Raw genomic sequence first — 23922 nt, forward strand, 5'->3', positions numbered from 1 at the left:
GGACGCCCTACACGTGTTTCGGCACACTCCTTCGTCCAGGGGTCAATATATAAAAAATAATATGACAATCATTGTATTTATGATATTGATTAATTATGGTTAACATGTGGATGCATTTTTTGTCATCAGTTTGTGTACTTCAATAACATTTTGTCTGCAGTTGTTGGAAACACATTTGTTGCATTGTTCTGCAGCCTTCTCTAAATTTCCATATTGTTTAAAGAGAACCTTTCATTTGCTTAAAAAAATGAGTTAAATACCTTTTAAAATTTCAGAGCTCTTCTGATTTCAATCGCTCTTTTCCTTTTTTACACTTTGTCGGTCCATTGCAGATATATGCCAACTTGTTGCTTTTGAAATTCATTATGTGAAATCTCTGCTTTCAGACCAACTGGGCTCTTCTTCAGAGTCTTCTCTTGGGACATGTGCTTTTATTCATCCCTCCCAGACACTGCCAATTACAGCTTTGCAGCTGATCTTGCAAGGTATCAGTCTCTGATGATGCCGAGCTGTGACTGACAGCGTCTGACAGCTATGGGTGAAAGTGCTCGCCCCCCTGAGAAACACCCAGTTGGACTTCAAGGCAGAGATTCCACATACTGCGCTCCAGAAGAACAAAAAAATGTGAATATCTTTGCCATGGAGCGACGCACTGCAAATCTAAAAATACCTGCAGAATCAAGGGAAATCATGAATTTTACAAGGTATTTAAGTCAATTTGTTGAGGTCATCCTGAAGATATTCAGGTTTAGATGCCTGTATAATATAAAATCCAAGATTACCCTTTAGCTATTGTTGTCCGCCGCAAATCACCAAATCAGGATTATTTCTAATTTTGGTAACTTCAGACAGGAGACAAGGAATTACCAAAAGTAACCAAATCATATTCAAGAGTTTCTGGAAATCAATCCTGAAAAATCCCTTTTATGACTCTGTCAGCCATGAGATAAAACACCCCCGCACCTAAAAAAAACCCAAAAAAAAAGTAAAACAAACAAACAATATTTTGATCATCAGTACCCGAAATAACTTGATCATCTGCGAGTTAGGGAGAAATTGAATGCAAGGAGTAAAGGCTCTTGTTAGACTGACACCACAGACATTGCTTCCATGCCCATTTTTTTAACAAAGATACTTAAGTTTTAGAAACATTCAGATTTTTTTCATGTCTTATTTGTTTAGGATCTGAAGAACAAACGAAACCCCCGCTTGGTGCCATATGCTTTACTTGATGAACGAACTAAGAAATCAAATAGAGACAGTTTACGTGAAGCTGTCAGAACATTTATTGGATATGGCTATAACATCGAGCCACCAGACCAAGAAATCAGTAAGTGCATAAAGTACAAGTCATTTAACTGAGGACCAAAAATAAAATACATGGACGATTATTTAGAAGAGGTAAAATAGAACATTTCTTTTGGGGGAAATTTATAAACCTCCTTTAAAGAGAAATCATCGTCCTTTTTCAAAGTAAAGTCCAAAGTACCTCTTGGTAATAAAGATTGTATTAGGTATATTCCCAATAAACTGTTTATCAGGGAACAAACACCGGGGAATCAAAAATAAATCTGAGATAATCAAGTACAAATGCATAACAATTGCCCAAATGTAACACATGCCACCATAACAGACAGCTGAAATAGCGATAAAGGCATTCTTGGAATATGGTTTGATAAACCAAAAACTTGGACCATTTGGCTTCTACAGCCTCTAGATATCACAGTAGAGCAGGCACTGAAATGTCTTAGGACTTCACAGGAGTTTTGGTAGGGGCTTAATAAGAGTGCAGGAAAATAAGGTGCTGCAATAAGCGCCAGGGGCGTGCTAAGAGGAGTTTTTTAAAAGAATGGCCTATTAGCCATTTTAAAGGGAACCTGTCATCAGAAATTTCGCCCAAAAGCTAAAAGATTCCCCCTCTGCAGCTCCTGGGCTGCATTCTAGGAAGGTCCCTGTTATTATTGTGCCCCATGTGAGACCAAAATAAAGCCTTTATAAAGTTCTACCTTTTTGTATGCAGCTTCTGTAAATCCGTCACGGGGGCGGGCTCTCTGCCGTCCGTTATTCTGCCTCCTGGTCCTGTATGCCGCCCCCATCGCTCCTTTCCATATCTGATGCACCGCCCACTGCTCCAGCCATCCCCGCGCATGCCCAGTGCCAGTCTCACAGGACTGAGCAGTGTGACCGCTGGTGACGTGTGCGCAGGCAAGTGATTATGGACGGGACTGTGACTGTTATCAGCAAGTACCCGGCCATAATCTCTTGAGCGCGCAAACCTCTCCAGCATTCACACTGAGCTCAGTGTAGATGCTAGACTGTATGGGCTACTTCCAGGGATGACGTCCCTTTGTCATGTGATAGGGGCGTGTTCGAAATACTATCACGTGACAAAGGGACGTCATTCCTGGAAGCAGCCCATACAGTCTAGCATCTACACTGAGCTCAGTGTGAATGCTGGAGAGGTTTGCGCGCTCAAGAGATTATGGCCGGGTACTTGCTGATAACAGTCACAGTCCCGTCCATAATCACTTGCCTGCGCACACGTCACCAGCGGTCAAACTGCTCAGTCCTGTGAGACTGGCACTGGGCATGCGCGGGGATGGCTGGAGCAGTGGGCGGTGCATCAGATATGGAAAGGAGCGATGGGGGCGGCATACAGGACCAGGGGGCAGAATAACGGACGGCAGAGAGCCCGCCCCCGTGACGGATTTACAGAAGCTGCATACAAAAAGGTAGAACTTTATAAAGGCTTTATTTTGGTCTCACATGGGGCACAATAATAACAGGGACCTTCCTAGAATGCAGCCCAGGAGCTGCAGAGGGGGAATCTTTTAGCTTTTGGGCGAAATTTCTGATGACAGGTTCCCTTTAACTGAAAAACGTGCCCCCCCCAACCCTATTTTTATTTTTTGTAATTCAATATTTTGAGTTATTGGCAGTGACTCTAATATTGTCACAGCAGGGCGGTTCTCGTCCATGCCCAGTTGTGTTGTATTTGCAAGGCCCGCTGTACAATGGTGGTTGGCCTCTGGTTTTGGATGAAGATAACAATATAAGATAAAGAAGATATGGGCATGGGTGGAGTTTTTGGTTTTGGAAATTTATTTTTACAGTTTGAAATAAAGCTGTGGCCAACCCATTTAACCCACAAGTCTCGGTGTTTTTTATTATAGATATTAAAAAGTTTTTTTTTAAAGGCAACCCATACGGGTTTTATAACCTGAGTTGGGGCCTTCACACTCCACGCAGTTTGTGCTTGGCTGGAGAGTGAGGTAAGGGCAGAGTCACACTTGTGAGTGCCTTGCGTGTAACTCGCGCGTGTCTCTCATTGAATCACCCGGCACGGCTGTATACTCTCCGGACAGGAGCATCTCAGCTGCATAGAGATACGACCCGCTACGGTCAGGAGAGTGTTAGGCTGTGCTGGATGATTCAATGAGAGACTAGCGCGAGTTACACGCAAGGCACTCACAAGTGTGATACTGGCCTAACAGTGAAAACATCTGTGAGATTGTCCTGAACCATCTTCTAAGTTCATTCATGACAACATCAAGGTACCTCTTTGATGTGGTCATTAGAGATTAGAGAACCCAATGTTCGATGTTCGTACAGAACACAGACTTTACAAAAAAAATAGTTAGAGTTGGGAAATCAGGTGCTTTTTACATATGCTGACCACGTGTGCGATCATCGCTGTGCTCGGGTATGTTCGGTGTTCAGCCTAGTGTGAGCCACTTGCAGTGTTTAAACAGTTCGCACTGGGGTAATGACAGCGTGATCAGATGTAGTGTGCGCCAAATAAAATAAAAAATGGAAAACCTCCACTTGCCACCCCCCGCAAGTGATCGGTTTATGGCTGGCTGCATGTGGGCGGAGACCCTTCCATTGGGGTTCAGATCAAGCCCGGGTCCCAAACTGAACTTTTGCTATACCCGCCGAACTGAACTGCCATGGGTCCACTCATCTCTAGTGGTCACACATCAGCTAGAATATAATTTAGACAAAGAGTGATAATGGTTAGACTCTTCGTTTAGAACACGTTTGCTGGCTAATTCTGTTAACTTAATCTGCAATCTGCTATGTACTATGATACATGGAAGCTGTAAGTGCCAAATGGTACACAATTTTTAATAAAAAAGCATTTTTAAAATAGGGTTTAATTTAAAAAGACACAACAGTGTCCAAACATGAGTCTAAATAGGAACCTTGAGAAACTGACAGGCTAGTTAAAGGATGCAAAATGTTGCGCTGGGTGCACAACAACGGAGAAGACCGTGTCCTTTCAGAAATAGCTGAATCCCAGTTTCTTTCCATGTTCAATGCAAAAAGTCATGGCTATAGGACTATAGACAGTATGGAATATAAAATGTATATGATAGATACTGTCTCAGGCGGAAAGAAAGTGATTTTTTTGTTATTGTGGACTAGTGGCTAGCAACAGAAAAAGCAGAAGTGTTGCTTCTGTCTGGAGACACAAAGGCTGCACAACCTCCCCCTCTCAACACCCTACCAGATGCAGCATGTGAACAATTTCATGTGTGCATTTTTTAGCACTTGATCCCCGCCTTTCAACACCCATGGGATACGGCTTCTTGATTTCCAAATAGTAATTTGAAGACCGCAGGGTGGTCCTGTAATCTTAGCTCTTAAGAAAAATTGCTCATCAATATATACAGATCCATAATTAACTGTGAGAAACATATTATTACTTTTATTGATGGAATTTGGCACTTTTTATAAATATATTTGCTTACATTTTTCTTAATTTATATTCTGCTCTGCAGCTGACCAAATGATGGAGAGAGTCAGCATTGATAAGATTCGCTTCTTTAGGGTGGAACAAACCTATGCTGTGAAGACCGGAAAATGGTATTTTGAGTTTGAGGTGGTGACCGGAGGCGATATGCGTGTAGGCTGGGCCAGACCCTCTTGCAGACCGGATATTGAACTTGGAGCAGACGATCGAGCTTTTGTATTTGAAGGAAGCAGAGTAAGTGGCCTTCCTGTTGGGCACATTGTAGAGAACCTTATCACATTACCTTTGAGCTATGGAGTTCATACCGAAGTTTTCAGCACCCAGTAGCCAAAATCATGGGGTTTTAACATATACATTGATTAACTTATCCATTGCTTCATTAAAAAAAGAACAATTACCAAAAATAAAAGTTAAGAAAACCACTACTCCTATTCTTACCTTAAAGAAACTTTGTACATGAAGGTGTACATTATTATTTTTCTACATCCAAGCCCAGGGGTGATGTTGGCTGTCCCATGACCAAGTGTCTTGAGACTGACATGCGTTGTCATCCTCTCTATTTAGAGCTCTTGTGTTGTTTTCAAGGAAATCTTGGGTTAAATCTTAGTTTTGAAACTCTAAAAGAGAAACAAATTATTCTACTATATGGAAAGCCAGTGACAGATGCCATTTTAGTCCTGCAGCCTTCAGTAATGTGATCAATAGAAACTGACTAAGAAAACATCAAGCATAACTGTCATGACTTCCACAATGGCATTGTGATATTGACTTTGGGATAGCGGGGAACTAGGGATCTTAAGCTGTTTTTTAAGGTAGGGGGCCCTTTGCGATCCCTAGTCTCATGGATACTTTTAATGGTTGAGAGGCCTGGGTCTCCTTCCTGACCCTGCCCTGACCAGTCCCGATCTAATCCCCACTCCCCTTCCCAAGGAACAAACAGGACAGGAGTGTGTTGAAACCACAGATATAGACAGACAAGGGTTAAAAACAAAACTCTGACATACAGGATAAGACAAGAGATTCAGGAGAAAAACAAGAGCAGAAAGGAAGTACAAAACAACATGGGTAAACTCCACAACTTCTCCAAGCAAAAAAAAAACACTAAACACAACTTTCTCCACAGAGAGTCTGGGACACCACAGCTCAGAGACCAACATAGAATGAACTATAGCTGGCATGGGTAGAAGGATTCCAACAGTATACATAGGAGGGGAGCAGATGAGATAGGTCTCCCCACAACATGTGATTAAAGGAGCAAGCAGACTAGCAGAGATTAATTCTTGCTAGCCTGCCTATAAATTATCCCACAGCAGGTTGATGCCTAAGTTTGCCTATGTTGATCCCAGACACCAGGGAAACCGTCACAAGGAGTATCAGAATCTGCAATCTGTTACTGTAGAGGAGTTGGGTGATCAAACAGATATACAAAAGAATACTAATATTATATTGTTGACAGGGCCACTGTTGGAACATGGGCAGCTCGTTCTTTGGTCGAAACTGGCAGCCCGGAGATGTGGTGGGATCCATGATTAACTTGGAAGACAAATCAATGATCTTCACTTTAAATGGAGAACTTCTCATCACTAATCAAGGGTCTGAGTTGGCATTTGCGGACTTTGAAATTGAGAATGGTAAGTATGAATAAAACATGACTGTTTTTGAAATTATAAGCACTTGCACTCCCATGTCATAGGCAGAAATTAACTTATCATTGGGGGTGTTTTTGGAGTGTGGTTTGATTTGGCCACTCAGACATGACGAGAACATAATTTACATTCAGATGGTTTTCTTATTTGATTTTGGAAACAGGATCATGCAATTGATTGTAAAGGGTATTTAGTTTGGAAAACCTCTTCTCAGATTCCTGCTTTATAATCAGCTATTATCTGCAGGCAAACCATCACATTGGTAGAACAATTGGTTATAATCATAAATGTCCCAACAATGCAATAATGAAGGTGCCTTGGAGGTGAGAGCAATTAACTGCAGTTAAAGGGGTTGTTCAATACTTTGACATTGATGGCCTACCCTTTCGATAGGTCATCATTGTCTGATTGGCCAAAGTGCGACACCTTGCACCTCACTGATCATCTGATCTTGGTCCAGGCGGCGGCAGCAGGAAATGCTCAGTTCTGGAGCTGCTCTGTCTTCTGATAATGACTGCAGCTGGGTACTGCACATCCACCTCCTATTGATTAAGATGGGAGGCAGATGTGCAGTACCTGGCCGCAGCCACTATCAGAAGACTGAGCAGCTCTGGAACTGAGCATTTCTAGCTGCCTGCTGCTGTGTCTAGGACCGAGATCAACTGATCCACGGGGGTGCGGTGTGTTGGACCCTGGTCGATCAGACATTCATGATCTATCATAAGGATAAGCCATCAATGTCAAAGTAGTGGACAACCCCTTTAATGTCTCTGCTCTCCTTCTATACCACTTTCTCATCTATGTACAGAAGGAAGCAAAAATCAAGAAGCCTCCAACATGGCAGATCAGTCTGGAACCTATTGGCTTTCCGTGTGATGCAATAATTGGGTACCGTTTGGTGGCCATGACGGCTGGGGGCCTACTGAATGCCTCCATGTTTTACATGCATTACTATTAGGAAAGCCTGCTTTTGGCTATGCATTCCCATGAGACCAGTATTTCTACAATAGTTTGCAATATTGCTGTGTAATGAATAAGTGATCAAGGAAACAAAAACGGTTTAAGGCCCCCTTCACACATCAGTGATTCTGGTACGTTTGTGCTTTTTTTATATGTACCAGAATCACTCACATACGCAGACCCATTATAATCAATGGGTCTGCTCACACATCAGTGATTTTTCACTGAACGTGTCTCTGTGCAGCGTACACCCGTGACCGTGTTTCTGCACGGAGACAAGTCTGTTTTTTTTCTAGCATCACTGATGATCCACGGACCACACTATGATGTGATCCGTGAAACACGTGCCAGAAAATCACGGACATATTAAATATTAAATATTTTCAACTTACCTTGCCCGCGATTCACTCTGCAGCCTCCGCTCTCGGCAGCTCCTGCCTGGCTCATCAATATTCATGAGAGCAGGAATAGCCGACCAGGAAGTAGCTGCTGAGAGCAGTGGGCGGACGCTGCAGAGCCGAGGAGATCAGCATCATGGACAGCAGGAGCGAAGGCAGGTGAGTAATGTCCATATGCAATCACGGATCACGGATTGCTCATGGATAACCCACGTGTGCCGTGAATCACGGAACACGGAGGGACATGTGCGTGTTTGACACGTCAGTGAAGAACGTCAGTGTTTTTCACTGGCGTGTGAAACGGGCCCAACAAAAAAACAAAAATGTCACTATATTTCAATCATCCACTTTACCCAAAAATAATTAGTAAAATTTTAAATATGTGGTTATTACTGTGCGCATAATAGTACAGACTGATGAAAACAAAATAATTTTCTAATTTAGCTGAGCACTGATATAGAAAAAATACATCAAAAATATAAAATCTTTTTTTTCTTGTTCCTTCACATCCATACAAAATGGAATAAAAAAAGACCAGTAAGTCGAATGAACCCAAAATGGTGTCAATAAAAACTATAGCTTGTCCAGCAAAAAAACCCCAGCCTTTATATAATGTAATTAAAAAAAAAAAAAATCCACAGCTCTCAGAATATGGCGATTGAAGCCAACTGTTTTTTTTTTCTTTTAGTTACCCCTTACGTACCATTCTTATTTTGGTCTCAATGTATGTATTAATAGTACAACAGAGGTTTGGTTTCTGTGTTTGGAAGGAGCACAGGAGCGAAGCGTGACGACATGGACTCTCTTGGGTTAAAGTTTCTTAAAATTCAGCCAGACAGGATGATAGATTGTTTATAGACGGGTGATATGTCCCTCATTGTTTCTACAAGACTCCTGTTGACTCATGTAATTGTGTTGGCCACTGAAAGCCAGACGTATTGTTTCTCCAGACTCTTTCAGTAACCATTGTAACATAGTTGTGTATTGCTAATGTGATTACCTTAGTAGCCATTGTCTAGTCGTTGACTCCCAGACTACATGTATACCCTCAGTCTTTCTGTAGACATCATTTGGATGAACATTGTCCATGCAGCTTGAGATTCATCCAATGGGAGAGGCGCTCTTGTCCAACCAATCGATGAGGACGCAGTGTATCTAAGTGGAAGGCTGTGGCTATAAAAGGGACTTCTTTAAGCCACCAGGTTGTTGATGGATGCTGATGGATCCAGTCTAAGCTCTTCGGAGCTGACTAGAGGATCAGGATATCTTATGGCTTCAATGTAGGGACTCCAGTTCCGGTTGGAGACCATATCCACAGCCTAGGGATTTCGACTCCGGCTGCCAGGATTGTAATATCATACCAGGACTACCTAAGGAGGACACTCAGGTTGGGACAGTTCAGTCACCTGGTACAGATTTTGCAGACCTCACACAGCTTCCTAAATCTGGCGCTATTCCTTTCTCGGTGGGTGCCCGCCAAAAGCGGGGTGCTGCTGGATTGGAGTAAGTGGCCCTGGAAGCTCTGAGGCATGGACATTCTAAATCCCTGGTGAGCAAGCGGAAGGGTGAGACTCTATTGCCTGTTACATTTGTGTGTTTTGCTGGTTATGTGCCGTTAATTGTTTGGGGATCCAATAAAGTCTAATTATTGTGGTTCCTTCACCCTGTGTTGTCTGAGTAGTGTTACGCCCAAGGTTAAGGAGGCCGGCGTTCAGTTGGGGTGAGCCCTGAGCCATGCTGTCTTTCTAAAGGCGGTGGGTTTTAGTGGACGAGAGCACCCACTGAGCCGCGTGTCTCCACACGGAGTCTGCACAATGCCAGGATGCTGGCTGTATTACACAGCAGTAGCTTTAAATACCGCTGTCATTTTTTGTCAGTGGCAGTTAAATAGTGTGATCATTGGTGCAGGTGCCCCCCGACTCCCTTCAGTGGGCTAGTTGTGGGCTTGCTTAACGCCTCATGGCTGCCATCTTAGCCCTACGGTTATTTGGCAGTATATAGTATAAGCAATTGAACATTCACAGATTCTTAAGTTGACTGGACAAAAAAAATCTATCTATCTATCTATCTATCTATCTATCTATCTATATATATATATATATATATATATATATATATATACATATAATAATTTATTTATATATATAATTTATTTATTTTTTTAAAGTTGATAACAATATTGAAAAAATATTCAAAGCACCCCCTTATTCCTACATTAATAATACAAAATTTAAAGAAATAAATATATTTGGTATCGATATGTTCACAAAAATTTGCTTTGTCAAAATAAAGTAGCCAGATTGTAAATACCTTCAAAAGAAAAAAATTGAAAAGATAGATTTGCGGCTTTTTTATCTCTTCTACTCTGCAAAAAAAAATGCAGAGAAAAATGTAAAGAAGACATATTTACAGTACCGCAAAATATTATCTAAAAAATGTCAGCTCACCATGCAAAAAATAAACCTAAAAAAAAAAAATTGCATCCTCGTAGTTGGAATTTTTTGCCTTTTTTATGTTTGATCTTATAATATAGGTCAATAAGATTGCAGTGATACCCAGTTTATACTTTTATACTTTTTTTTATTGTTTTATTACTGTTTGTATTTTGCTCCTCATATTTAGAGAATCATAACTTTTTCATTTTAGGGCCCATACAACTTTTTGATCATTTTTTATTTTATTGTACATACATTAGGATGAACACAAATTGAATAATGGCATAGATTTTAATTTTGTATATTTTTCTTTAGCTTTCACTGTGCAATATAAGTATTTTGTTTTACTGTGTGAGTCATTATGGATGCAGTTATATGATATGTCACATTATTATATGTTTGGATATTTGTTTGTTTGGAAATGTATTTAATTTTTCATTTTTATTTACATTATTTGAAAAGGGACTTGAACTTGTAATCATTTTAATGCATTGATATTATTCACTGTATCAGTGTTATACTGACAGGCAGCCTAATTGTGTAAGAGGCATAATCAATCTTTTAGGCTTTCATTTATGATACACCAAAGTCCAATGTTCAGTTTCTGCTTGCCATTGCAAACCACACTGTGGAGAGCCAATAGAGTGACAGAGGGAGCCAATGGAGTGACAGAGGGAGCAATCTCCTTCTGTCAATCTTCTTATCGTGGGTGAAATTGACCACATTAATTGAAAGGTCAATTGAGCTACAGTAGAGCACTGACGGTGCTGATTCCCCACCGCTGAGTCTGTGCAGTGAGTGCGATTAGACAGAGGGAGTATGTTTTAATGGAAAGTGGAACATTGTCTTTCTTTTAGTGAAAAAAGCAGCCTTCTGACAGGTTTTGGTTAAACAAAAAAACACATGAATTTGGTATCGATATAACTGACCCATAGTATATTGAATGGTGTCATTCAAAACTTCAGTCCCTCCACAAAAAAGTCCTCACATGGCTATGTAACTGAAAAAAAAAAGTTATGGATCTTGGAAGGAGAGGTAAAAAACAAAGCACAAAAATTATAAATGTGCAGCTCCATAGGAGCTTAAAAAAAATGGTTTTGTGAGCAAAATACACTGCGCTCAGGAAATCATTGCAGCACTCACGCTTTGTGGTGTACTGAAAGTTTCTGCTTTAATACATCCTGTGACCAGTTTATATAGTACCCCAAACAAAGAAGTAACTCTTCAGAACTATGCACCAATAAGAGCCACAGGGGTGTGTATAGAAATGTGAAACTTCCCTGCTCATCAGTGTTAGCTGAGTTCAGTTATAAGACAAGATGGTTTCTAGAAGAACAAGATAGATTGTATTCTCTCAGTTTTAAAAAAAAAAAAAAAAAAAGAGTCATCAGTGGTCGATGCCTTTTAATAAGATAATAAGAGGTTAAATGCATTTAAAGCACCACTCCAGTGTTTTTGTTTTACCCGCTGGAGTGACGTTTTAAATCTCAGCCCCGTGCCCCAGGTGTTATAATCGCTCTCCAGTGTCTTCACCTTTTTTCGGTATCGCACCAGTCCCCTGGCACCATCTTGTTCCCATAACTTTTCACTGGCCAGAAGTTACTTTACAAGCTCCCAATATATACCTCTATGAGGCCAGAATGAGGCTCTGATAGACTTGTATTGAGTTGTGACCTCCGGCTCCATGAAACACCGGAGCTGCCAGCTGGTCTCAAATCCAACGAGACCGACCTGGAGCGATTCTGGAGACAGATGAAGACGCCAGAGGGTGAGTAGAAGACATAAGTAGCCCCACTCCAGCGGTACAATAAAAAAAATGCTGTACAAGTGCTTTAAGCAATAAAAAATAATTAAAACAACACATTAGATGGTCACATAAAGCTTTTAGGGCTTTGAGATTATTTTTCTTCTTATAGACTATGGTATATAAAGACTTCCTATTTATAAAATATAGTGAACGGAATATTATCGATGAACTTTTAAAGGCAGAAGTTTATAATATGCAACAAGAAAGAGGATATAACAGTCAATAAAAAGACCCATGAACGGTCCAAGTCATTTCAAGTATTTGTGGTCTCATAAACTTCCTGAAAGTACTCACTCGTTCACTTGTGCCAGGCGTGACGTTACTTGCCGGTGTCAATAAAATGCTATTAATTAGTCTTCTGGTAAAGGTTTGCAGTATACATTTACATTGTTGTAGATGCATTTGCAATTGTTTTGCCCTTCCACGGCTGCATTTCATCAGAAGCCAATAGATTAATTGCGGCTGAGAGGGATGAAAGTCTACATTGTTGGACAATATTGCTTTTCGTAATGGATATCACTCATACTAATTCATCCTTGGCCACTAGCAAATTCCCATAATGACTCGCATCTTGGCGTGCACGGCTCACAATAAATTAGCTGTATTTTGCTTTCAAGTACTCTAAGCTTTTGTTCAAATTTTTTAACTTTGCAAATTGGTGCAAATAGTCCATATTATACATCAGATTGTACTGTAGAACGTATTACCAAGATATTGATATTGTTTTTTATTATTTGACATTGTTTAATACCCTTAAAAAATGCTAGGAATTTCTGATATATAATCAACCAGTGTAAAATCACCTTTTCTGTGGGAGCCGGTGTTGCATTTTCCATGTAATCTCGGAAACAGATTGGTGTAGATTTTACCTGGAGAGCTTGCCATCTGTCCACTCCTTATTTTTCCCAGAGTTTATTTCCTGTTCATGTGTTCTGCAGGTTTTGTCCCTGTCTGCTCCCTTGGGTTGTCTCAGATCGGTCGCATGAACTTTGGTAAAGATGCCAGCACATTCAAGTATTACACGATGTGTGGCCTACAGGAGGGCTTCCAACCGTTTGCTGTCAACATGAACAGAGATGTAGCCATGTGGTTCAGCAAGCGCTTACCAACCTTTGTCAACGTGCCAAAAGATCATCCTCACATTGAGGTAGTTAAATCTCACTTTAACTCTTCTTATTAGTGTAATATGGAACATTTACTTCATATTTGTGTCCAGAATATTTTGTTCTAAAATCCTGTTGAGTCATTTTTTTTATCTTCTTTTTACACCACTGCTTCCAAACGAGCCTACAAAAATGTGTTTTCAACCGCCTTCATAGGACTATCCAAAACTCCTGAGGGACATTAATACTTTAATATTAGTGATGAGCGAGCACTACCATGCTCGAGTGCTCGGTACTCATAACGAGCACTTGGACACACCGATCCACGTAACTCGAGTACCCAAGTATAATGGAAGTCAATGGGGGACCCAAGCATTTTTCCGGGAAGTCTGTCTGAAAAATGCTTGAGTTCCCATTGACTTCCATTCTGACACATGACAGGACAGGGGCCCCTAGGCTGGCCCTCAGACTCAAGACCCTGCACTGTTCCTCACCTCGGAGGTAGCTTTAATGGTAGCCAAATCCGAGCCCCCAGCGTAACCCTGACTCCTGTCTTGTCTAATCCTTGATCTTACTCACCCTCTCCCCCACCCTTGGGGCAGGCTGGAAAACACAATAACAAAATACCACAAAAAAAACGACACGGACAAGGGAGAACCAAAATGTATACACACTGCACTCAACACATACAGGATAGACAATATGTGTACAGGGTTACAGCGAAAAGGGAATAAAGTAAGGCACAACAGTGGAATGTTCACACCATTCAATATCACAACACGGATCACCAATAAGAGTATCACCACAAAGATCGGGAGCACTGGAGCTTATGCTAAAGCTATCATTGGCATACTGGAAGAAAACCATGCCTTAAACAGGGAGGAGATAGCTGCACATGGCAATTAGCACCCTGAGCTCTTAGGTCCTGCTCACCAGTCTGCAGGCATTAACTCCTGCAGAGCTAAAGACCAGTGAACCTGAATCAGCCAACACCCAGCTCTGGCTGAACAATTCAGAAGCCTCAGGTTGCTTTTCAGACTCTGTAGTGTGAACAGAGTCTGATGCCACCGTTCCACTTAGTGTGTGCAGAGCTGAACATGACATGACACATTCGGTACTCAAGTCTCGCACATCCGAGCATCCAACTTCTCGTTAAGAGTACCGAGCATGGTAGTATTCGCTCATCATTATTTAATATGTAACTATATAATTCCATCCCTTATAATGCTGGTAAACTATGATGTGTTGATTGAAAGTCTGAAAAAATATAACTAGACACAAATAAACAATTTAAAAAATTTGTCACACAATTTCAACGTATCTGGTCCAACGACCATCATCTGTTGCAAACAGAAAAGTGACAATGGAAGTTTCGGTAACCGTTAAGCAAGCATGTGACTATTCCCTAAATATCTGAGGGGTTTTTTTGGAACTCCATGTATTGGCAGTGTCTTCAGGCATTCTGTATTATAAAATGTCTGTTTGCCTTACAAATGCTATCCCTTTAACTTTGCAACTTTTAGGTGACGAGGAAAGATGGAACTGTAGAAGCCCCTCCATGCTTAAAGGTTACACACAAAACCTTTGGCACCCAGAATAGCAATGAAGATATGATATACTGCAGGCTGAGTATGCCTGTGGAGTTCCACTCTGCCTTCAGCAATGAGGAGAACTTCCAGAAGAGGTATTTTGTTTTATTGCCCATACTCTAAATGAACTATGACTTCATCAATTACAAGAAAAAAAAAACTCTGCTTAACATATGTTGTGCATTTTCTTGGCAAGATATGACCGGTATTTTGCCGTCGTTTAAGCCAATTATAGGATAACTAACACCCAATTAAAAAATTATAAAAGCATCCTAAAGGGGTCATCTGAGCATACATCTATAAAGCTCAATAAACAGAATAAGGCCAGAACTTGTTTACAAGTTGTGCGTATGGGAGGAAACAAAGATTCGTACATGAAATGGGATATATAGCCCTTTTTCGCGCTATATAGCATTAGGGAAGGGTCCACAACCTGTGTCTCAGGAGCCACATGTGGCTGGAGGGCCGGTGATGTGTGGCTCGCAGCTGTCTGCCAGCCTGTTCCATTAACACCAGGTCTCCTGATGGTGAATTGTGTGAGCAACCCCGCACCAAGGAGCAGATCTGGATGTGCATATACCAGCCTTGGGGGTCTAGAGATAATTTAAATGTGGTAAACTGGAGACAGGATGATACTACCTGTGAGGAGATGCTTGAAGGTGGATGGAACAGTGTTGTAGCAGTGCTTGGTGCAAGAATATTGAATGGGGGTATTGTGGGAACCCCTGGATCTTGGTGTACTACCTCGAAGTGACTTTTGCGGAAAAGCTTTGGCTGTCGTCATACCGGTAATCAGGGCTCTGAATGTCACTACTATGAAGGGGGTGGGAGCTGAATGTGGCTCACGACTTTCTGTAAGAGTTGAAAGGCCCTGATTAAACAAAGTAATTTCAATTGAATTCTGGCTTCAATTGCTTTGAAAGTTTTAAACTATTGTCAAAAACATTTTGAAAAATGTATGTCCATATAGAATTGAAGAAACATGTCTGCTTTCTTTAAAGAGCACCAAACCAATCAATTTTTGAATGTGGCCTTACTGCTCATCTCCATTCATATGAAGGCAGGAAGAAAGAAACCATATCTTTGCTATGTTTAAAGAGGTGGTTCACTACTTAGCATAGTGGCCATACATCGATGTAAACCTCAGGAAGAAAGCTTTTTTCAGATACCTTGTGTAGTCAATTGTGCCTCTATTACAGTCCACTCATCTTCATCACCTGACCCCCTGAGTTCTGTAACTTCTAAGATCTGGTGATGCCATGTCAACTTCCAGTTGACCCAACATCACCGAGGTGGGCCCAGTCTTCCTGTGTGACTGGGCTATGGCTGAAGTTTCACCGTTCGTCACAGCGCAGCATCTCTTCTGCTTGTGGCGCTCTGCAGTGAAGGACAGAGCGCGCGAGATGCTGGGCTGTGATGAGCGGTGAAACTCCGCACACAGCCCAGTCACTCAGGGAGACTGTGGCCGGTCGCGGTGATGCTGGGTCAACTGGAAGTTGACGTGACATCACAGGATCTCAGAGGTCACGGAGCGCAGGGGTCACGTGATAGGGATGAGCGGACTGCAATAGCACCACTCAGAGGCAGAATTGACTAACCAAGGTATTTGAAAAAAGCCTTCCCTATGAGATTTACATCTATGTGTGTCCATTATGCTGAGTAGCAACTTAAAAGATCTGACAAATATTGTACAAACTCTTGTTTATTTGCATTTTCGTCATTTGCCATTAATACTAAAAATAATAAAAAATATAATTTTTTTTTATAAAATGTTAACTGTTTGTGCTTTGATTTTAGAAATGCTCTTCAAGAAGGTTCTCACACAACATCAGTAAGTTATATTTTTGATTCTTATTTATAATAAGTGTAATATGCTTCTTCTAAACTATATTCACATTTTATACATCCCTATACAGGTCTTTATTCACATCACCATCAGCCCTTCCGGTAATTTTATAGGAAGACTAGTGTTGTCTACAACATTTCTCTTTGCTTGAGGGATATCAGAATATACTTAGATCTTATTAAAGTTGATGGGCTCCATCAGGGTTTATTAGTACGGTATGCATTAGAAAAGCTGAAGTCATGATGTTAGCTTGAACAGGTTCTAAGAGAAATAATTCATCGGACACTGGTGATTCTTGTATATTTGCTGGCCACCTAATTTGGCATCAAGTGTTGAGAATTAATATATCAGACTAAAGGCGGCGTTACACGCTACGATTTATCTGGCGATCTGTCGTCGGGGTCACGGATTCCGTGATGCACATCCGGCATCGTTAGTGACGTTGTTGCGTGTGACACCTACGAGCGACTCTGAACGATCACAAATAGGATGAAAATCGTTAATCGTTAACACGTCGTTCAGTTTCAAAATATTGTTCATCGTTTAGAACACAGAAGACATATTACTCTGTTTGACACCTGCCAACGACGAACAACATCCACACGACCGCCGTGGTCAAACAATATATCGCTGAACGATGTTGCGTCGTTTGTGCGATCGTTACGTGTGACCGCTAATAAACGACCTATGAGCGATCTCGGCAAATCGGAACTACGATCTGGGCGTGTCACGTCGCTCATGAGATCGCCAGATAAATCGTAGCGTGTAACGCTGCCTTAAGTTTTATTCTTTTATTAACAGCATAACGTAAAGAGGACCTGTCGCCAAACTTTTCATGTTGAACTGGATCCAAGATGTAATATTGGCTTCAGAGCAAAAGAAAATGCTTTATTTTGCTCATTCTTTTTATTTTTTTTGGATCTCTGTTGCGGAGATATTGGCATTCAGTGTATTTAGCACATAATAAGTTAACGTTTGTTAAGCCACAGTGGGTGTCATCAGATAGTTTTCATTGGGGGCTTGTATTTCTAGATCATTATCCAAACAAGAAACCTCATGGTTAAACCTTAAGGTCTCATATAGGTCACACTGAGAAGGGTATACATTGACCCTCCAGTGTGACCACGAGACAGCACACTCCAGGAGACATATAATAAACAAAAGCACGAGGAGTTATGGTGCAAAAATAGAAATTTTATTTTAATCTCAATAGGTAACAGGAAAAGAGTAAAGGACATACTAAGCACAAGAATAGGGAATTAGATACCCAGGTCCCGTGGACCACTAATATCAGTATTAATAAATAAATGCATTCATACAGTGGGACTCAAATTTATAGTAGACCTAACGGGGTCACAGAGCATATTGTGAGCTAGGCAGGACACAAGGGGTATTCTATGTCTGTTATATACTTATATAATAAAAGGCTGTATATAGTATAATGTTGTATAGTATAAAATACAAAAGCCTATATCAAAAAGAGTATAAATTTAAATAGAGTGCCTGTCTGCTCACAGCTGTGGTGCAGGGGAGCCAGATCAGAGAATTATCTCCATCCAGGTCCCATGGGCCCCAGCTATGCTAAGATTTAAAAGTATAGGTAATTGCTAAAAAGAGCCCACATGAGGTAGCACATATAATTCATTATAGGTAAGGCAGTACATTTACAAATAATCCACTCATAAGGGAGCCCCTGAGACAAATGAGAGTCAACAAAGTATAATGTGTATTAAAGAGTCTCAGCGGTAACCCATATATAGAGTGGGTCATGGGCAAAGGTGGAGCGCTTACCAAATAAGTGAAGTGGTGCAGGGGGACCCAGCCAGAGGGGATCTCCGACGGCCGTTTCGCGGTATACTACCGCTTCTTCCGGGAGGAGTAAGTGCACTCCACATTTGCCCATGACCCACTCTATATATGGGTTACCGCTGAGACTCTTTAATACACATTATACTTTGTTAACTCCCATTTGTCTCAGGGGCTCCCTTATGAGTGGATTATTTGTAAATGTACTGCCTTACCTATAATGAATTATATGTGCTACCTCATGTGGGCTCTTTTTAGCAATTACCTATACTTTTAAATCTTAGCATAGCTGGGGCCCATGGGACCTGGATGGACATAATTCTCTGATCTGGCTCCCCTGCACCACAGCTGTGAGCAGACAGGCACTCTATTTAAATTTATACTCTTTTTGATATAGGCTTTTGTATTTTATACTATACTACATTATACTATATACAGCCTTTTATTATATAAGTATATAACAGACATAGAATACCCCTTGTGTCCTGCCTAGCTCACAATATGCTCTGTGACCCCATTAGGTCTACTATAAATTTGAGTCCCACTGTATGAATGCATTTATTTATTAATACTGATATTAGTGGTCCACGGGACCTGGGTATCTAATTCCCTATTCTTGTGCTTAGTATGTCCTTTACTCTTTTCCTGTTACCTATTGAGATTAAAATAAATTTTCTATTTTTGCACCATAACTCCTCGTGCTTTTGTTTATTATATTTCTAGATCATGTATGTTGTTGACTAATCATAAGCAAACAGCAACACCTAGGAGAAAGAACACCCCCCCTACAATAGCTTAGAGCAGATCTCTGTGTGTGAGATGTAATGACACAGCCCTGATCTGCTGCTCTAACATCATACATTAGGAAATGCTGGGCGTAGAGCTCAGAGAACTAACACCTTTTGTGGGTCCCTGCATTTAGTGTCTGGGGAAGGCCAGCACAGCTGAGTTTAGCAGTGTCACATTAAAATCCCTTCTATGATATAAAATAGAGATTTTTTTCCACAATTAAAAAATCTCACAAACCAGCGCTGAATAATAAGAGTGAAAATTATTTTATTAATACCATTACTCTTAATCCCTAGGCCCCACGACCCTTTGGTCCTACTGTGCTTATAAAGTGTATATGATTCGTCCATTGTTATCTACTTGTAGAAATTAATCTTGTTTATTTTGTTAGGGATTAGGAGTAATGGTATTAATAAAATAATTTTCACTCTTATTATTCAGCGCTGGTTTGTGAGATTTTTTTAATTGTGGAAAAAAATCTCTATTTTATATCATTAACACTTTTTAGGCAATTTTTTGGGAGGTTTTTGCCTTAAAACCAGCTGCAAAATTCTAAGTAAGTCCTTTGGGTCAAGCGCTTACTATTGTCTTAGGACAATTTTTTAATTTAAAATTCCTTCTATCAGCTCTCCTCCTCTCACAGCACTGTCAGCTCTGCTGTACTGCATTTACCTCCAGGCGGCCTGTCTGGAGATCTATGGGTAATAACACTTATGTCTGTTGCTCAGAGAAACTTGTGCTCACTCTGTCGTGACAGCAGACCAAACTCTGATTACATCGTACAAGAGTGGCCTGCATGCTCTGGGCTACTCCTGTGTGATGTGTAATGACACCTGGGTCTGATTTCACTGCAGAACAAGGAAAAGTTGTTTGAGCACAATAAGCACAAGTGTGATTACATCTCACACACTGAGAAATCTGCTGTAAACTATTGGTGGGGAGTGTTCTTTCTTCTTCAGTATGTTGCTGCCTGCATATGATTGGTCAGCATCATACAGGGGGAAAAGTACACGCCCCCCAGTAATAAAAATCTCTGAAAACACCACTTGGACTTAAGAAAGGTTAACTCATTAGGTGCCAATTACTTTGATTGTTTAATGTTGTCAACGGAGAGGCAAAATTGAAAAGCAAAAAGTTTTATTCTGCTTTTCAGTGACTATTATATCGTGTGCTAAGTTCAACATGAAAAATTTTCTGAAAGGTAATCTTTAAATAACATAAACTCTCCTACACTAAATGGCAGTGGCTCATGGGCCCCAATGCAGAAACTCCAACGGGGACCCCCAATTATTGCAAATCTTTAATTGCATTTGTCTTTTTATAAAGGCCAAAGGGACTTGTTTGGCCCCCTTAGGCTCCAGTGCCCAGGTGCGATTGCAACCCTTGCACCTATTGTAGTTACTCCCCTGGTTAGTAGATACTTTGAAGTAAAACTGGTGGTTCACCATAAATTAGTGTTTCTGTACACATTTTACTATAATATATGTATATGTGCCCATTCAGCCAAAAGATTATTTGGTCAGGCATTGATGTTGGATTAGAAGAATTGTCTTCTGATTGCAATTCCAATTCATACCAAAAGTGTTGGATATGGTTGAGGTTATTGCTCTATGCAGTTACTCCACACCATACGATGTCTTTATGAACTTCCCTTTGTGCAAAAAGACACAGTCCTACTGGAACAGAAAAGGGCCTAAAGGCCCCGTTACACGCTACGATATATCTAACGATATGTCGTTGGGGTCATGTCGTTAGTGACGTACATCCAGCATCGTTAGACATATCGTAGCGTGTGACAGCTACGAGCGACTGTGAACGAGCAAAAATACTCACCTTATCGTTGCTCGTTGACACGTCACTCATTTTCAAAAAATCGATAGTCCTGCTGCGCGCCGGTTGTTCATTGTTCCCGAGGCAGCACACATCGCTAGGTGTGACACCCCGGGAACGATGAACTGCAGCTTACCTGCTGCCGCCGGCAATGCGGAAGGAAGGAGGTGGGCGGGATGTTATGGCCGCTCATCTCCGCCCCTCCACTTCTATTGTGCGGCTGCTGTGTGACGTCGTTGTGACGCCCCTCCCCCTTCAGGAAGAGTATGTTCGCCGCCCACAGCGAGGTCGTCCGGGAGGTAAGTACGTGTGACGGGGGTTACCAACTTTGTGCGACACGGGCAACAAATTGCCCGTAACGCACAAACGATGGGGGCGGGTGCGATCGCACATGCGAACGCACGATAAATTGACGCGTGTAACGGGCCATTTACCCAAACTGTTGCCACAAAATTAATGTTTCACTGTTGGAACTGCTGTCGGCTTCGTTTTCTGCACATTTAATATAGGTGCAGCTGAAATATCTGAACTCGATAATAGATCTTTTGCCACGTACTGTATAACTTTCTATTATATGTGTGGCTGAGCTACTGGTACCATACGTGGTTTAGAGCTAATTTCCATTTTAGACATATACTTGCCAATAGTTTCAAGTTGCAATACAACTGGAGGAAGACAATCAGCTGTAAACAATGCAATACCCATGAATCCGACCATGAACATCACCGTTATGGTAAAAATGCACCCTTATGGTAAAACTGATAAAACTGCGGTGGTGGTATGGTAAAACTGCGAAGTTGGGCAGTAGTATAAGGAAGATGATGTCAGGATACATAAAAAAAGTGGATTTGTCAATAAAGGATATGATCAAGGTGGATGATTAAAGGGAACATGTCCTGCCATTAACCTATAGATAGAGTTAAACTCCAGGTTAATAACATTACAATGCTGTTGTTGCCTGAGAGTTCAGCAGCCGCCAGCTTTCAGTCACATACATGTGCATGGTGCAGCTTTAGTTACCGCTCAGTAGGCCGGGAGCAACTGCTATAAGCACACCCCAGAAGTTTGATTGACAGCTTCCTCCACAGCGCATCAAACCTTCAATGAAATTGCTGGGGCTTGTTTACAATAGTCCATGCTGTGAGCAGTGACTGAAACTGGCCTCTATGAGTGAAAGCCAGCAGCTCCAGGAGGGATACAGTTCATTTTCTTCTTGAAGTCGCACATTCAGGCGGCATTGTAATGTGATTTACCTTTAGATTACCAGCATTTGTTGACCTGACAGTTTCCCTTTAATCCTGTGGAAACATGAATGGCAGCCATGTTTTTCACCCAGCAATCCCACACAACAGATGTAATTATAAAATGGTATATACACTGACAGGTGAGTGCTGGGACACTCTTCAAAAATGTGTTTTGTATCATTGCAGGAGTTATGCTTATTTCTATTTTTCTTTACAGGTGTATTATTACTCTGTCCGGATATTTGCTGGACAAGACCCATCTTCAGTATGGGTAGGCTGGGTGACTCCTGATTACCACTTCTATAGTGAAAATTTTGACTTAAGCAAAAATTGCACCGTGACTGTCACTTTAGGAGATGAAAGGGGCAGAGTACACGAAAGGTAAGATCTGGTATTGGTATTGTACATATTATACTCTGGGACTAGTTTGTCTGCAGACTAATACGGGCGCCACACGTGGCGATCTATCGTGCGATGCATCGTCAGGGGTCACGGTTTTCGTGATGCACATCCGGCATCGTTTGCGACGTTGTTTCGTGTGGCACCTCCGAGTGATGCTGAATCGGTCACAAATTGTGAGTCGTGTACATGTCGCTTATTTTTAAAAAATCGTTTATTTTTCATGGCACCGGTTGTTCATCGTACCCAGGGCAGCACACATCGCTCCGTGTGACACCCTGGGAATGATGAACACCGCTTACCTGCATCCCGCGGCACCCGCCGGCTATGCGGAAGGAAGGAGGTGGGCGGGATGTTTACGTCCCGCTCATCCCCGCCCCTCCGCTTCTATTGGCCGGCGGCTGTGTGACGTCGCAGTGACGCCAAACGTCCCTCTCCCTTCAGGAAGAGGATGTTTGCCGCCCACAGCGACGTCGCTCAGCAACGTATGACGACGGTTTAATGACTTTGTGCGACACGGGCAGCGATTTGCCCGTGACGCACAAACGACGGGGGCGGGTACAATCGCTTGTGCGCTCGCACGATATATCGTACCGTGTGACGCCCGCATTAGTGCACCAAACACTCAATATAACTTCAGTATTTTTTTATATTTATTTAGGAGTCTTTTTAATTGCAAGCAGATCAGTGGGGGTTGGAGTCCTGAGACCCCAACCTATATCTCAAACCCTCTTTCTTCCTCAAGGGGTGACAGCAGCACCCATCTGTTAGAATGTCGACCCAAAAGAAAGCATAAGCTTCGCAGCCTATGCTTTCTGCTGAATCTGTACCCCAATCTGTGGGTGCACTCAAGCAATAGCTATGTGCTGTTGTGATCTGAGCTGTGCACCATTCAAGGGTGTTTTTGAGTCATCAGTGGGGGGCAGAGAGCCCTAACCCTCACCTATCTGCTTACATTTAATAGAACGCTCAAATACAAAAAAGGTATAATATTTTCATTACTCTTTAAAGGGGTGGTATACTATTCAGCAATAGTGGCCACATCGCTGTAAATCTCATAGGGAAAGCTTTTCTCAAATACCTTGTGTAGTACATTCTGCGCCTGAGTGGCGGTATTGCTGAGTGGCTCATCCCCATCACATGACCCCCGGGCTCCGTGACATCTGAGATCAAGTGATGTCATGTCAACTTCCAGTTAACCCAACATCACCGAGCCCAACCTCAGTCTCCCTGAGTGACCGCTACTCAAAATATTATGTTTTGCAAAGTGTGCACAGTACCAACATTCCAACCTGTACTTTGAAAAATGAGATT

General features: G+C 41.6%; 1 protein-coding gene across 9 annotated transcripts in view; it reads left to right on the top strand.

Moving 5' to 3' along the window:
* Positions 1 to 23922, top strand: part of LOC142258359 (ryanodine receptor 3) — an 847167-nt gene that overhangs the window by 384267 nt on the left and 438978 nt on the right. For all 9 annotated transcript variants that reach the window (XM_075330934.1, XM_075330936.1, XM_075330935.1 and 6 more), the window contains 7 exons: positions 1183 to 1330; positions 4785 to 4990; positions 6213 to 6387; positions 12941 to 13149; positions 14629 to 14789; positions 16492 to 16525; positions 22427 to 22590. In XM_075330934.1, coding sequence (XP_075187049.1) covers positions 1183 to 1330; positions 4785 to 4990; positions 6213 to 6387; positions 12941 to 13149; positions 14629 to 14789; positions 16492 to 16525; positions 22427 to 22590 — 1097 coding nt within the window. The remainder of the gene's footprint in view (positions 1 to 1182; positions 1331 to 4784; positions 4991 to 6212; positions 6388 to 12940; positions 13150 to 14628; positions 14790 to 16491; positions 16526 to 22426; positions 22591 to 23922) is intronic.

This window comes from Anomaloglossus baeobatrachus, chromosome 12 (genome assembly GCF_048569485.1).
Source record: "Anomaloglossus baeobatrachus isolate aAnoBae1 chromosome 12, aAnoBae1.hap1, whole genome shotgun sequence".
In the NCBI taxonomy this organism is placed as follows: Eukaryota; Metazoa; Chordata; class Amphibia; order Anura; family Aromobatidae; genus Anomaloglossus; species Anomaloglossus baeobatrachus.